Source organism: Haliaeetus albicilla, chromosome 17 (assembly GCF_947461875.1).
Source record: "Haliaeetus albicilla chromosome 17, bHalAlb1.1, whole genome shotgun sequence".
Taxonomy (NCBI): domain Eukaryota; kingdom Metazoa; phylum Chordata; class Aves; order Accipitriformes; family Accipitridae; genus Haliaeetus; species Haliaeetus albicilla.
This window is the reverse complement of record NC_091499.1, coordinates 9,466,016-9,481,770: the sequence shown is the minus strand read 5'-3', so window position 1 is coordinate 9,481,770 and position 15,755 is coordinate 9,466,016. Positions and strand designations below refer to the sequence as shown.

Sequence of the window (15,755 nt, the reverse complement as noted above, 5' to 3'; positions counted from 1 at the left end):
CAGGCTCTATTGGTTTGTGGCTGATGGGCTTTGTTAATACAGGTGATACAGCTATAGAAATTAAAAGTTGCAGCTCTGAAGTATATTGTTTGGTGAGCAAGGTCCATTAGGAATCTGTGTTTTGTCTCACTATGTATTTGTGCAAGCCAAGTCTATGCAGAGAGGGTAACACATCCCACAACCAACTCTTTGGTCTATAGACTAGTTGGAAGAAGCTTCACCTTCATCTGTTATCTTGGAGTTCTTTTTGAATATTTTTTAGAGGATTGCATGGAAGGGGAACAAATAAAACCATAGGACTTTGTCATTATGTCACTGTGCCTTTATGAGTTTCCCTTGTATTCTTTCTTTACTTTTTCTAGTATTGCTGCTATGTCAGGAAAAAGCAGGCAGCACTGTTATGTAGAATGTTTAAAGGATTGATACTGTAGTGTATTTGGTTGAACTACTGTGGAGGAGAAGTGACGACAGGGTTTGATGTGACCTCCCAGTGGTTAATTCACTAGTTTGTCTATTGGTAGTTGGGTTTATGTGGGGAGAGACAGAGGGAGTGCTGCTTATATTTTATTTCAAAACCTGTCCTTGAATGTAGTTGTAACACAGCTTAGTTTGCAAATGCCTTGTAAGTACACAGGTTTTAATTTATAGTTTTTATGTAAAGCCTGGAAATGTCTGGATTTAATTCATGTTCATTTCTGTGGAAGTTCAAAATTAGGTCACTTATGAAAACAAAACTGATTCCTAAAGTTTGAGAATGTTACTGGTATTTGTATAGAGCTCTAACTTTGCAAAGAGTGTTCTGTTTGCCATGTGAAATAATTTTAATCCTGTTCTTCAAAGGAAGATCTAATTCAACCTTCATGAAAGAGCTGTGAGCAATGCCTCTCTAACACTTACCATGAGCAGTTGACTACTAAATAAGTATCCTGGATTTAGGTATCTAATTTTTTTAAAGTAATCATAGTTCACATCTTTTTGTTTCATAGTATAATGAGTCTTGAAAAGTATTTTTATAGTGTGCTCTTAAATATGTATATATTTATAAAAGTTTTGTCAGAAACATTCTATTTGAGGTTTGCCATAATTGAGGAAACAGACATAAATTATACATCCGGTTACCAACCTTATGTATGATTTAGAGGATTTCAGTGAAGGCTGGAGCTGTGGAATGTAAGTAAAAATGAGTGCCTTGTAAGGTAACTTTTTATTTTTCATTTAGCCCTGCCAGCCCTCCTGCTATGGATCTAAGAACCATCATGGAAATTGAAGAAAGTATGCAGAAATGTGGAACCATGCCAAAGGCAAATTCAGGGTTGGTAAAAAACCAAAATCTATAAAAGAAAAGTGTGATAGACCAGGCTATTATGAATTTACTTAGTGGTTCAGGCAGTTCAAAGTTTAAAAAAAGCAGGAGAGAAGTTGTCCTATTTGTTTTCGAACAGCTTTGTTTAGTTCAGTTCATTATGGTGTTTTTCTGCCAGCGTACAAAATTTATCCCTTCATTTTACTGTAGTCTTGTTTGGTCCACTACTGCAAAAGCATGTCTTAGCTGTTGAAATGTGAGCTAAAGAGCTAGTAAATGAGTATCTTAAATCAGTGGCCTGCTCTGCTGAGCTTTCCAATTTACAACCAAAAAGAATTAATTCTTGTCCCTAGCACTTCAGAAATTACTTGTGGACCACTACTGTAATTGATCCTGAAGTTTGTTTCTTGTGTTGCATTCTCTGAACATCCCCAGCACCCATGTGTTGATATTAACAGTTTTTCCTCAGACAGAAGCAAGGGTGGCTCTTGCTCGGAGAAGCATCCCAAAGACACAGGGAGATAAATGTACTTTTTCAGGAGGCAGTGGATTAAATTAGTGTTTCTTAACTGGCAAGGTATGGGAAGAAAACTGGAGATGACTTTCATGACCTTTGAAGTGTGGCATTCTTGTAAAAGAGAGCTAGGACAGTAGTCCTGGAGCCTAGTAAAAGGTTGCTGGCTAGCTAGGTTCAGAAGCTGTGAACAAAACAGCCAAAGCTGAGGAATCCGAATAACTTGGAAAACAAGTTATTACAAATAGAAAAAATGGCTGTATGCTGTTGTACATGTTTTTTTATGCATCAATATTTTTGATTTAAGGGAGCTAAGCTTCTAACAGTCTCTAAAAAGTCACAAAATTAGAAAATAGTCTTCATCTGGTGGTAGTCCATCTCTTTTAGAGGCTTGATTCCTACTCTGCATGTTTTCGTTTGTAGACATCTATGGAAAGAATAGTTTTATGATGCTTTTCTTTCTGTCACTCTTGATATTCATTGATCCTCCTTTTGCTCCCTAGCCATCTGACCACTCCCCCCCCACCTATACTCCGCTTTTGGCACTCTAGACAAAGTATTTTGATCGAGGAAAGAAGTATTTCTTAGTTTAATTTGCAAGATTAAAGGCGAGTCATCTCAAAGGACACTGATCTTGCATTTTCTCTCTGCAATATCACTTCACAGCAGAATGGTGTCTCATGGAATCAAGCTTTCACAGAAGCAAAGAAAAATGATTGCCCTGGCAGCAAAAGATAATGGATCAGTAACTAGCAGCACGGAGCCTGCTACACTAATAACCACACCGCCTCCACCTACAAAAGTTGCAAAACTAGGGAATGCATGGTATGTTACAAATGAAATATCACTTCTTTTTCTTTGGGGGGTTTTTACATTGGATAGTCTCTTAGAAGCAGTTTCTTAAATAAAAATGGCCTACTTCTGTTCATTAAAAAGACTAGCATCGAACTATTTGTATCTACATTTGATAGTAATCTAGAAATTCAAAGGGAGCAGGGAAATGCAGTGGTTGCAGTCTACTAGTTCTTTGAAATTTTGCTATAGTGTGTCAGAAGACTGCATCCAATCTGGTTCTTGCCTGTGTGTGATGTGGTATTTGCAGATGGTATCAAAGTGAAGCATAGAAAAAGAAGACTGAGCACAAGCTCTGAAACTTAGTCAGGAAGAGGTTATTGAAAATCATTATTAATGCTGTTTTTTCTCTGTCAAAAACATAAAGAAAAATGTTAGCCCTTCCTAACAGGGAGGGGAATGACTTTGGAGTAGAGCACAATTGACCAAAATTATAGATAACAAAGTTATGTACATGTCTAGGAGCTGGAGGGAGTGATGGATGCTGCTAAGAATTCTTATGGTGGAAGGATGCATAATGGGTTTAAAATGACTTTTAATGCTGATTACACGCAATTTAAGTGTTCCAGTTAATATCACCGTATTGAATAGAAAAACGGTTTATCATCTGGTCAATGAACTAGGTTTACAACCATGAATGTAATGAGGTGCTAGCCCGATTCATGCTTTGCTCTTCACATTTACAGTTGGTATTGGATGAAAGCATAAAGGCATAACTGTAGAAGTTGCAAGCTATGTAAATTTAATGTGTTTGTTTACTACAGAATAGATACCTATGTGCATGCTCTTCACTTGAGGTAAATGTTGGGCAGTCCTCCCCCTTTCCCTGTTCAAGAAGGTCTAGCCTTTTATTGCAGCTTGTTTCTGTACGGGTACCCTAGAAGAACTGTAAGTCCATCTCCTCTGTCTAGAGCTTACCTGTTTGTGTTTCAGTGGGAGCAAAGCTTGCTGCATACCCACCACAGTTACTCTATTTTAAATGAAGTCTTTTTTAGACAATTTAGCTGGTTTAGATGCTATTGTAGCAGTTTTCCTTTTGTGTTGGGTAGGTTTCAAAGTAAAACAGGAGTCTGTCTTTCAAAGGATAGGTTGATTTTCCACAATTAGAGCTGTATCCCTCTTGTGTCTTTTGGCTCTCTTTCCTTTGATCCTTTATATCAATTGGTTGCTCCTTTCAGAAATAAGAGCAGTAAGCATCTGCTGGAATTTTTGCCTTTCTGCTATGCTCCTGTAAGTTCAAAACAAGACATGTAGCCTGTTAGCTATTTAATGAGTGTATAGAGAGGAAAAAAAATCACATCACTAGCTGGCTGAGGAAAAGGTGGGCTGCTTTCTGGCAGCAGTTGCTTCCTGAGAGGCGTTCTGTGTCAAAAGATTTAGGGTAATAATCTAGAACTGCTTGCTTCTCTGCTCCATTTCATGTATCTGTGATTTCATCTTTCTTTTTTGGATGGATGCTATTATGATCAGCACCTTGAGTTTGAAGTGCCTTTAGATTTTTTTGAGATAGGTCTGTTGGTATGCTATTATTTTAGTTTATAGTAATAATGGTAATATCCCAGAATGTAACAATGGTAAAATAGAGCTGGTGTTCAAAATATTTATCGGTAACTTATGGGAAAAACTGTGAGAGTACGTTGTAATCATCCCCAAATCATCTATTTTAAATCAGATAATAATTGATCCTAAAATGGTATTCTATTGCCAGTCATGACACCAGAACAAGCTTTGCTTCTCTAGTGGACACTATGCAGTACATTCAGCTTTATGGTTAAAGGACTTTAGTATTTTACAGGGCCTGTCAAGGATCATGTCAGTCTGATCTGAAATGGGCAGTTGCTTGGTGAATTCAAGGTAGTGTGGCATGATGTGTTCTTCAAGTAATGATTCTGACGGTGATGGCTGGGATTACTCCAAGGGTTAGTGAAAGTAGGGACAAGAAATCTTCTCTGTAGGTGTCTGCTGATTGGGTTGATTACAACTAAAAAAAAGTTACATGCCATGTATTTCTAGTGTCCAGCTTACAAGCTATAGAGGTATGTTACTACAGTAGTTATTTACAAAAATGAACTGCCTAAGATCACCTGGTTTTAAAAATATCCAGCACACAATATTTCAAGTGAATCTAAGAAAAGGTTGAATTCTTTTGTTTTGATTTATACAAGCAGGACTTAAATATCTGTTTCCTCAATTTGTTTTCAACCACGTACGCCTGATACCAAAATGTGGGGTCTCCTTTACTCCTCCAGCCCCCAAAAGCTATTCTGATACAACACTGAACAAAGCCCACAATTTTGCCTTAAAGAGGAAATAGAATGAGTTGCTTTGCACCTAAGGATTCAGACTCTACCTGACCTCCAAACTGTAATTGGGACCTTCACAAAAGGAGAAACAAGGTTTGCAAGATTTGTCTTCTGAATTCTAATGAGTGGATGAATTTCAGAATCCTTAACTCTGATCCTCTCAAATGCTCCAAAGAACACGCTACCTGCTTTATACAGCTGATACTGCAGGTCAGGCAGCAAGTTTGTTATTTGGCTTAGCTAATGGAGGTGTCACAGGGCAATTACAGCTCTGAGGCTTAAAATGTACTGGAAGAAACCGAAGGTGAAATTAGATGGTGACCGATACAGGAAATACTGAGTTATGCTATCCTTTATTATGTTAAATAATAAAAAAAAAAATCCATCTACTGTTTTTAATCTTACTACGAATGTTATAATTATGCATAAACAATATGTAACCTAACATCTACAATGACGATGTACACAGTCTTACATAAACAAATCACACAGGCTCATTCACATACTAATGTACACGTTGTTACAAACCCACCACCTTTTTACCCATCAGTGACTCGGTGTGAGCACCAGAGAAGCCATGCTCTTGTGCATTACCCGATGGGTGACTCAGAGGGGTGTCTGTGCTGATGCGGGTGAGCAGCAGCAGCTGGCCAGGGGTGCTGCTAATGAGGTGGACCGGGGCCTGTGTGAGTCAGTCCTTTTCCTCAGGCACCCAGCAAAGTCAGGGGCCTTTCTGTGAGCAGTGGTCACAGGGAGGTCTTCTCTGGAGTCTTCAGAGGAACTTCCCCATACGTGCCATGCCGTGGCTTTGGCTGATGCTAATGATTACTGGTGTAGGCATTTCATGGGTATTTTCAACCAGTTATCTTAAATATCATCAGTTAATTTCCTTTTTTGTTTTACTAGCCATTTTCAAGCTGCAGTTTTATATATTTTTCTCTGACAGACTTTGGGTGTCAAGGGAAGGGGCTATGAGAACTCCTTCGCAGGAGGATATTTGTATAGGGCATCTATCTTTGTCCAGCCTGGGCTTTCCATTCTCCCCTTCATACACAACTTTTAGATACAACAAAGCCTGAAGTAGGTTTTAAAGGACATTGCATAGCTTACTTAATTATCTGGGCTTCTTCAGAAGAGGTTTTTGTTAGTTCCTGAAGTCCTATTCTTTACTCTAAGATAAATGACTTTTTAGAAGTACTTGTACTGGCTGACTGAAGCACACAAGCTAGATGCCTCTAGTTGAATGACTGACTTGTTAATACAGGAAGTAAGGTATTAAGAGAAGCTCTGATAAAAGGCATATAAAAATATGGGGCATAACTTCCTTGATCTGACATCTGAATAGTTTGACAATTCATGCTATTCACCTATTCTCTGATAGATAACTCTTTACCTATTGGGTGCTGTTTAATTTTAAACTAGCAACTGCCTACGACCTGTTCCTTGCATTTAAAAAGCAAGTATGGACTGATTTTTTGAATATGCTTAGCTAACTGTCTCCAGAAAATACATTGTGCTCTTAAGGTTCTGATTAAACAGTTTTTGAAAGTAGCTGGGCTCTACTGTGTTACACAAACCATCTTAAGCGAAAAGGCCAGGATATACTTCAGGAGGATGGAATCCAATCTAATGCTCATGTGGTCACCATGCATGATTCTGTACGTTCCTCTGCAGTGTTCCTCTGGCTGCTGATCTGGAAAATGCCGGTAGCTCAAGAGTTCAAGCAAAGAACCAGTGGGGGTATATGAATATTTAAAAGTATGCCTAGCTGTTGGAAGAGAGCATTTGTTGAATAAACTTTAAGCTGCTTTAGGCAAGCCATCAATTATTTGATTGCCCCTGCTAGTTGTTCAAAGTATTTTTGTATGTAAGGTAGAATGGTGTTACTCATCTGTTCTAATACTATATTTGCAAAGTTATATTCCGTAAATTCACAGTGGACTGTTAGAGTACATTTGGCAATAGATTGAGCTTTCCACACATGCAATATAGTCAAAGCCTTAGAATGTGTGTTCCAATGAAATAAGATATTCATCTTGGATGTGCAATGAGCACAGTTGCCAGAAGGGTGTGGGACCTTCTGGCCCTTTTTTGGTTGACTAAAAGACAGAGTCTTATCATACACAACATCCTACCTTTTCCACCAAAAGAAACCCCCAGTTTCATAGTTTTGGGGAGAATGAACCTATATTTCCTCCTTTGAAGAAAAGTGGAAATTAGAAGGGGGGTGGAGGGGAATCACACTAGTAATACTTTGAGAGTATGTCATGCAAGAAGCTAGGTGTTAATTTTATTAGTTGTCCAAACCTAGTTTGATCGAGGGAGGGGGATGGTTTTTGTTATTTGTTTTGGCTTTTTTTTTTTTTTTAAGCTCAGGAGAGCCTATGGCTTTTCAAGAGTGGAGGCATAAAGGAATTTGAAGTCTCTCTTGAAAATTAACAGTTGTGTATTTCAATGTCTAGGTTGTCAGTCTGTCAGTATTCCAGCTTATACTGAAACATTAACAGCTGTTTTGGAACTTCATGCTTTGATGTTTTGCAGTTACAGATTAGAGGAATGTAGTCATATTCCACTTTTTTAAAAAAAGATGTATAAATTAGTCTTTTCTAATGCTACAAATTAGATAGAAATGACAGTGTTTCAGGCAGGACAAGCTGAAATTTAGAGTTGTTGCTGTTAGGAAAATTTGTACCAGTTTAAGCCAAACCATTTTAAGATATTGGTAATTGTTTTGGATAGGTTCACAAGCTGAGAATGATGCAGGCTTGGGGTTTTGGGGGAGGTTATTTTGGGGTTTGGGGGATTTTTTTTTTTTTTTTTTTTTTTGGTGCTGTATTGCAAGTGGATCTGATTGCAGTACAGAATTTTCATGAAAATGGGTAGGCTACTTAAACTGTTAAAAGAAGCTTCTGTGACAGCAGATCCCAAGGGAACCATTTGCCTACTTAGTATAGTAAGTTTGGGGAAGTTCTGGTCAAACACTTGCCCAGACTCTTGTCTGCCAGCTGGTAGTAGAAACAGAGGATGTGCAAAATGACTCTGAGGCCCTGCACCTGGAGGTTCCCATTCTGCTTTCTATGCCTTCTACGCTGCTCATGCAGTATTAAAAAAAAAAAAAAAAAAAAAAAAAAGAAAAAAAACCCCAACAACAAAAAACCTTCCAAACTTAAGCTCAGGTGGTCTTGCATGGCATTCAGACATCATATATAACTTTCAGATGCTTTTGTTGTAAGATTTCAGATACTATATTGTAATGCTTTAAGTCCCTCACATTTGTTATCTTAAGTTGTATACAGCATAGATGTAGTCTGAAAGTCTTTGGTTTCAGATGCTTCTCTTATGGTAGCTGCACAAATAATTAGTGTTGTGTAGAAAGCTTGTTTTACTTCAGTAGTGTTTATAATTGTTCTCTTATTTCTTTGAGTAGATAATGAGCAGAGCTGTTCTTCCAATATGTATTTTGTATATTTGACGATGAGTGGGACTACTGTGCTTAGTAAAGTTAAATGTAAGTGAATGTATGAAGAATTAATTCCAAAGTCTTGATGGATAGGGGAAAGACTAATGTGACTGCCTTGAATTCTTTAAATAAAAAGGCTTTTGGATCAGAAAGTGTTCAGAATAGCTATGATGCTAAATTGCTATATTTTCATACTTGGTTTTTTTTTGATTTTCATACTTGTTTATTTTTGAAAGATAATATGCAGACTCTAGTTCAGTAACAGTGCACATTATACTTGGGCAACTAAAAGAAAACGAAGCATATCAGTTTTATGAGTTTTACTGTGGATTAAATGATTTATAGAGCCTCCAGCAGGTATGAGCAACTCATTCAATATCTTGGGGAAAGATGATCAGCTATACTTGACTTTCATGGTGGTAAACTAACAGTATTAGAATTAAAGTACTAAAGCATTGTGTGATTTATGAGAATATTTTTCAAGGAATAATAGTTAGAAAAGGTACAGCTCGTCTAAGATAAGGTGTCTGTGAAAATAAGGTTGGGGGTTTTATTTTTTCTTCTAATAAAATTTCCATACTACTGGCTTGTATTTAGGTATTTATTTTCTGATCTTTACCTATTTGACTTATTTTAGTGAATGGGGTCTAGGAGGTGTAATGATGAGATGCAAAAGCTACGTAATATTGTAGTTTTCTTTTTAATAACTGAAAAGGCCCTCTTTGCTATCTGAATCATGGAACAATATGGAGTCTTGGAAAGTGCAAGTATAAAATGAGTTGGGTTTTTTTTCCCTTTTTTTTTTTTTTTTAAAGGTCATCTTCATTACATTCTGCTTTGCCAAAGTCATTCCGTGATCTTGTAATGGAAGAAGAAAAATGTATGAGTGCAAGTAATTCACCTGGTACTGGTATCAAAAGAGCTGGATATAAAGGAACTGAGGATTCATCAGTCCAAAACACCATAAGGTAAGAGAGCAGTCTTTTCCTAATTGATCAACCATTATACAAGAACCACAATAACCTGTTCAAATTCTGCTGAAATAAGAAAGGATAAAATTGTCATTTAAAAAAAAAAATCCTGTAAGCATTCTTTAATAGTTCTGTTAATAGGATTTTATGAATGAAATGCTCTTATGAATAGGCAGCTGAAACACTAAAGCAATTTAATGCCACTGCTAATATTTTGTTTGAGGTTCAGAGTGTTTGCATCTGTATATATGGGCATGTGTGTACGTGTGTGTATATATAGACACAAACACTTCAGGCTCCAAACAAAATATATGTGTGTGTGTGTGTACATTCGTATATGTATGTATAAAAGTGATAAACCTATATTCTCCAACTTCTGTAGAAATTAGATATTCTTTAGCATTCAGATGTGACATGTATGAAACAGTTTGCTTAGGAGTATTTCTGTGTAACCACTGAGTGGATAAAATCAGTTTATTCAAACACAGTTCTGGCATTTCCTGATCTGAGTTTTCTTATAAGCTGACTTAATTGTTCAGGTGCAATTTTTCATGGTTTAAGAGGGCTTACTGAAATATTGATGCATTGGTTACGTCTGTGTATTTTAATTACTGTGGGACTACAATTCCAAGGACAAAAATAACTTGTTCTGAGGTGCACGTGAATTTTATGTCTAGTTATTAGATAGTATTGCTCTTTGGTCAAATTGTTTTAGCCACACATCCTCTTGCTACCTGCAATAAAACCTCTGTTTTGGGTTAAAATACCTGTCTAAGCTGAGGAAAGAAATCTCAGCCTTATTCCTGAAGGTCTGTATGATTCAGCTGCCTGCCCACCTGCATCTCTTCCCCCTATCATCAGCAACTTTGAATACTATCAATTTCAAATACGTTTACGAGACAGAGAGCCTGAAAACCTTACAGACTTTCCCACCCACCGTCTGGAAGCAGCACAGGCCAGCTGCCCCATGGTAGCAGGGCAGCCGAGGGTGACAGCAGGGCCGGCCGGGCAGTGGCCTCCCTGGCAAGGGCGCACAGCCTGTTCCATCCCCCTCCAAAAACTGTCCCCTCCATAAGGAAAAGAAAGTCCTGCTGCACCTCCCTTTTGGTTGCTCAGCTTGTGTAGATGCTGGTGTTTCCCTAGGACCAAAGTAGTACGTGTCCTATTGGTAGATAAAGAACAAAATGAGGGTAGAAATACAGGAACATCATGTGTGGGATGGTGTTAGAGGAGAGAGGTAGGAGGGATTTGGAGAGTGTGTGTGTGATGGGTGGGCATTCTTCAGGAACAAGGGGATAAAGCTGAAGTTATTGTGCTGAGTGGAGATGTAGGGACATGAAGCACAACTCTGCAGAAAAACAGGTATTGTTAATTTTGTTGCTAGTGAAATAATAAAGCTTTTCATCATATGGGAGACAGCAAGGGCTGGTGATAAGGGAATTTGCACTGGATGCTGTTATTAGCTTTGTCACACCTGCTCTGTGATCTTCATAAAGTAATTTCTTTTCCTTTTGCATTGCTCTGTCTAGTCTGTGCAGTCTGGCCAGTCTGCATGCTCTCAAAGTGGATTATTTGAGCTGAATCCAGGCCTAATACGTTAGCTGTCTCAAAATGATACATTAAGCTAGTGGGAGCCTAGATGACTACATTGACGATAATCAGTTGGAAAAGATGGCACTTCCAGAGCTATTTCAGGTTGTTTTGAACTGTGTCTGAAGATGCTTATTTCTCTCTATTAGATATAAAGAGTCTAGGTGACTAGTTCATCCATCTCAAAGTTAGGAGTTGAGTTTCTAGTTTGAGGTAATTTTATCCTTTGACTGTACAGTTCCTGTCACAGTAGGCTCTGATTTTTGCCTGCGGCATTCAAGGGCTATTTCTGTGAAGATTAATTATCCACACCCTTACCCCTTCCTTTTTAAGGAAAGGAAATTGCATATGCGTAGAACTTAAGTAATCCTCGTCAGCTGATGTCAGACTCACTGATGGGACACTGATGATACTTGCATGGCTACTGTTCCTGCATTGTCTTTTTTCTTTGGATAAACTGTGCAGTAATTAAACTGACAATTTTCTTAAGTGTCTGCATGAGGGTTTTTTGGTGGTTGCATAAACAGTCTTCCATATACTGTCACCTTCTAATTTATGCAACCCAGAAATTTTCTGTAGATTAACCACCTCATGAATGTGGAGATGTGAACTAGATTCAGTCCAGAGGCTGATCAGCCCAAAAGCTGGGCTGTGTGGATGGGGCTGCATTGTTTCCAGGGACAGCTCAGCCTTGGGAGTTATGCTGTGCAGCTGTGCATGTGTAGCTCATAGTCCAAGCTAAAAACATAGGCCTGACATGACTTAACTTTGTTGTGGCAGCCTGGGTTGTCTTCACTGTGTTACTCCAGGGAGCAGCAAGGAGTCTTAGTGGAAACAAGTCTTTGTGGGTTCGCGTGGGAATGGCCTAGTTCTGGCATGGCTAATAATGAGCTAATAAGTAGTACATGATTCACATGGTACAGCAAAACCCAAGAGGTTCTGCAGGACACCAGGCTTTGTGTTCCTTTTCTGAGAGCAGTCATTAGATCAGGGAGGCACCGGACCTGAACTGGCTTCAAATGAACAAATCCTCAAGAAACACTAGGGAGCTGAGTGCTGGGACATCTTGGTGGCTGTGCAGGAGTCACGGCAAGTTCAGCCAACTGAATTAATCAGGTTGGTTCAGTACTGGTGATACTTGGCTGGTTTGTTTCCATACAGAACCACTTATGTCTCTGCATCAGTCTTTAATTTTCAAGACTTCCAGGTTTCCAAGTTCTATATTTTTAAGGCTTTTTTCCCATTTTTCTGTATATGCTAGCTTCCCATTTCCCGTCTGTTTCATTTCTCCTAGTTATTTTGATGCCAGCTGAGGAATTAATCTAGCATGTTGAAATATCTGCAGTTGATTTAATATCTGGACTGAGTGTCTTGCTATTGAGAAACACAGATGTACATATGTACAAACAGCTTCAAAATATCTGAACTGCTTCCTACATTTTAAAGCCACATTTAAATTGAGGGAGGTGACCACAGGTATTTAGACTTATCTTTTAATTGATCACTAGAGTGTGCTGTGACACTGGAACTATTAATTCCAGTTTTTGGAAGTTTCTGTTGTGGTTTTTTTGCTCGTTGTTTGGGTTTTTTGGTTGGTTGGTTTGTTTGTTTAGAAGTCTTACTCTGGAAAGAACTTTTATCTGTACTGAAACAGGTTTGTTAAATATAACAGTCTACTTGGATTCATTTATAACAGTACTGTGAGTTCTTTGGATTGTGAGTGGGAAGAAGAGTGTAGCTGTCAAATGGGCTGGATAGGTGTTCGTTACTGTCAAATATACAGGAAGGTGAGCATTATTAAAGCAAGTGGAAAAAGAGATAAATTTGAGAGATGACACCAGAATAAAGGCATTTAGTAAGTTGTACAAACATGCTCTTAATTAAACAAACCAGCAAACAAAAAAATTCCTTCATCTTCTCTTCTCCTTCCTTCCTTTTCTCTGGTTTTCTTGCTTTTTATTATGTTATTATCTTTCTTAAGTACAGTAAAAGCTGGAAGCTGATTGTGCTGGTTTGAGCTGGGATAGAGTTAACTTTCTTCATAGCAGCTAGCATGGGGCTGTGGTTTGGATTTGTGCTGGAAACAGTGTTGATAACCCAGGGCTGTTTTGGTCCCTGCTGAGCAGTGCTTACCCAGAGCCAAGGGCTGTTCTGCTCCTCACCCCACCCCACCAGCGAGGAGGCTGGGGGGGCACAAGGAGTTGGAGGGGACACAGCCGGGACAGCTGACCCCAACTGACCGAGGGATATTCCAGACCATAGGACGTCATGCTTGGCGTATAAAGCTGGGGAAGAAGACGGAAGGGGGGACGTTGGGAGTGATGGCGTTTGTCTTCCCAAGTCCCCGTTAGGCGTGATGGAGCCCTGCTGTCCTGGAGATGGCTGAACACCTGCCTGCCCATGGGAAGTGGGGAATGGATTCCTTGGTTTGCTTTGCTTGTGTGCGCAGCTTCTGCTTTACCTATTAAACTGTCTTTATCTATCTCAACCCATGAGTTTTATCATTTTTACCCTTCTGATTCTCTCTTCCATACCACTGTTGGGGAGTGAGCAAGCGACTGTGTGGTGCTTAGTTGCTAGCTGGGGTTAAACCACGATACTGATTTATCTGGACTTCAGCTAAAAAGTAGTCCCCTGCTGTTGAAATCATAGAATAATTTAGAGTCTCCACTTCAGCCTCCTGGTCAAAATAAGTCAAACTAGATTATGTGGCTCAGGGCCTGGTTCAGTTGAATTGTGACTGCTTCCAAGTATAAAGATACCCCCACCTTTCTGGGCGAAGTGTTCCAGTGTATGATCATCCCCATAGTGGGATTTTATTTTTCTCCTTATATCTAACTGGGATTTCCTATTTTGCAGCTTTTGTATGTTACCTCTTATTCTATCACTGTGCACATCTAAGAAGATCCTTGCTGCATCTTTCCTCTACCCTCCAGTTGGGTAGTTGAAGACAGCAATGAGATCTCCCCTTTGCCGCCTTCCTTTAGGATTAACAAAACACAGTTCTTCCTGTCGTGTGCTCTAGCCTCTAATATTGGTGGCCCTCCACTGGACTTGTTCCAGCCTGACAGCATCCTCCTTGTATTGAGGAGCCCATAACTGGGTATGATACTCTGTACGTAGACTAACAAATACAGCATAGAGGGGAAATATCACTTCCTTTAACTGCCTGGTGACACTCTTGTTAGTACAGCCCAGTAAGCAGCTGGCCGCCTTTGCTGCAAGGGCACATGCCGATTCATCTTTGACTTGCTGCCAGCCAGGACTACACAAGGTCCTTCTCTGCGGAGCTGCTTTCTAGCCAGTCAGCCTGTGGCCTGTACTGCTGCATGGGGCTATTCTCTTCCAAATGCAGGACTTTGCACTTACCTTTGAAATTCATGAGTTCTTGGTTGCCTATTTCTCTAGCCTCTTGAGGGCCTTCTGAATGGCAGCCTGGCATCCAGAAAGTGGACTGCTACACCCTCCCCACCCTCTCCCCATCCACCTGTTGCCTTGCTGAGAGTCATACTGTTCATTTTTATCCTTTGCTAAATTAATAGCATCTCTTAATATTGTCTACTGGTCTGAGCTTTGCTGCTTATTGTGTCCACCAATGTTAACTTAGTTATATTTCTTTTAGTTAACTTATTCTCTAAAATAATGATTAAGCCAGCTGTAAAGTGAGTAAGGAATTAGCTAGGAAGGAGAGATATGAGAAACTTGTTTAAAAAAAAAAAAAAAGGTTATGTGGCTCTTGACTCAATGTCTTACAGAATTCCCATATTTGTTTATCACACTTATCTGGCATGACCCAATACCTTTCTTAAATAAAATAGGATTCTCTAACCTGCCATTGGTTTTCTTTTACCAAAGACAAAAGAGAGAAAATTTTACAAGATACCAATTTTCTACTCTTTTTCCATTTCTAACTGTTCTTCAACACCTATGGAAAAAGCATTGCATATTAATGAGGTCAAAATAAAGGAACTGCAGCTGTATAGATGCTCAATCTGGAGAATGGTACAGCAGATTTGACCACTCTTGCCATGGAGCTGTTGTTTCTTGTGTCAGGTCTTTCAAAGCTCTGGAATAGCAGTTATCCAGAAACGTCCAGTTTGGAGAGTACCACACCTGTTTGGGTTCCTCTCCATACAGTCTACCACTGGCTGTCCTGTTAATGACTGACACGATCACCATTACTGAAAATGGAGGGGAAGGATTGTCTTGACTAACATGAATTGTGCTTTCCCAGTGGAAACACAGAAACAATATGACCTGGCAGAAGGCATATCTGCTGGGTTTGATTCAAGGGAGTGACACTGTAGAAAGCCTCTTTTGAAGTCCAGTGTTATGCCTTGACAGTTGTTGCTGCAGATATGTATATATTTTTCCTTGAGCAGTTAAATTTGTGTTCATTCTGTTCTTTGAGTAGTTGGCTGTTTGGTGGGCAAAATTATGTTTTGGGACAAAAAGCTGCGCATGGTTCATTTAAATGCCATTTTTGATGATGGATGTTGCACTTCAGATTTTTTGAGATCTTGCCCTCATTACTTAGTGGTAGGAATCATGGTTCTTGTTGTTCTTGGAATTGTGTTCTGGGGAAAATATTCCAGGCAGTTACTGGAATACTCTTAGCTTTCTATAGATTTTTCCTCTTTTCCAAGAGTTTGTGGCCACTTACAGAGGATTACCAAAGCCTTAAGGAAAATTGAGACTGATTTATTGAAATACCAACACCCTTAACAGTTTTTTTACAATGTATGCTGTAACACTTTTTTAG

At 39.1% G+C, this 15,755-nt stretch overlaps 1 protein-coding gene across 6 annotated transcripts in view; it reads left to right on the top strand.

The window, feature by feature from the left end:
* Positions 1-15,755, top strand: part of IBTK (inhibitor of Bruton tyrosine kinase) — a 58,713-nt gene that overhangs the window by 38,049 nt on the left and 4,909 nt on the right. For 5 of the 6 annotated variants that reach the window (XM_069804741.1, XM_069804740.1, XM_069804737.1 and 2 more), the window contains exons 24-26: positions 1,220-1,312; positions 2,484-2,642; positions 9,248-9,400. In XM_069804741.1, coding sequence (XP_069660842.1) covers positions 1,220-1,312; positions 2,484-2,642; positions 9,248-9,400 — 405 coding nt within the window. The remainder of the gene's footprint in view (positions 1-1,219; positions 1,313-2,483; positions 2,643-9,247; positions 9,401-15,755) is intronic. The other variant, XM_069804738.1, reaches the window with a different exon arrangement.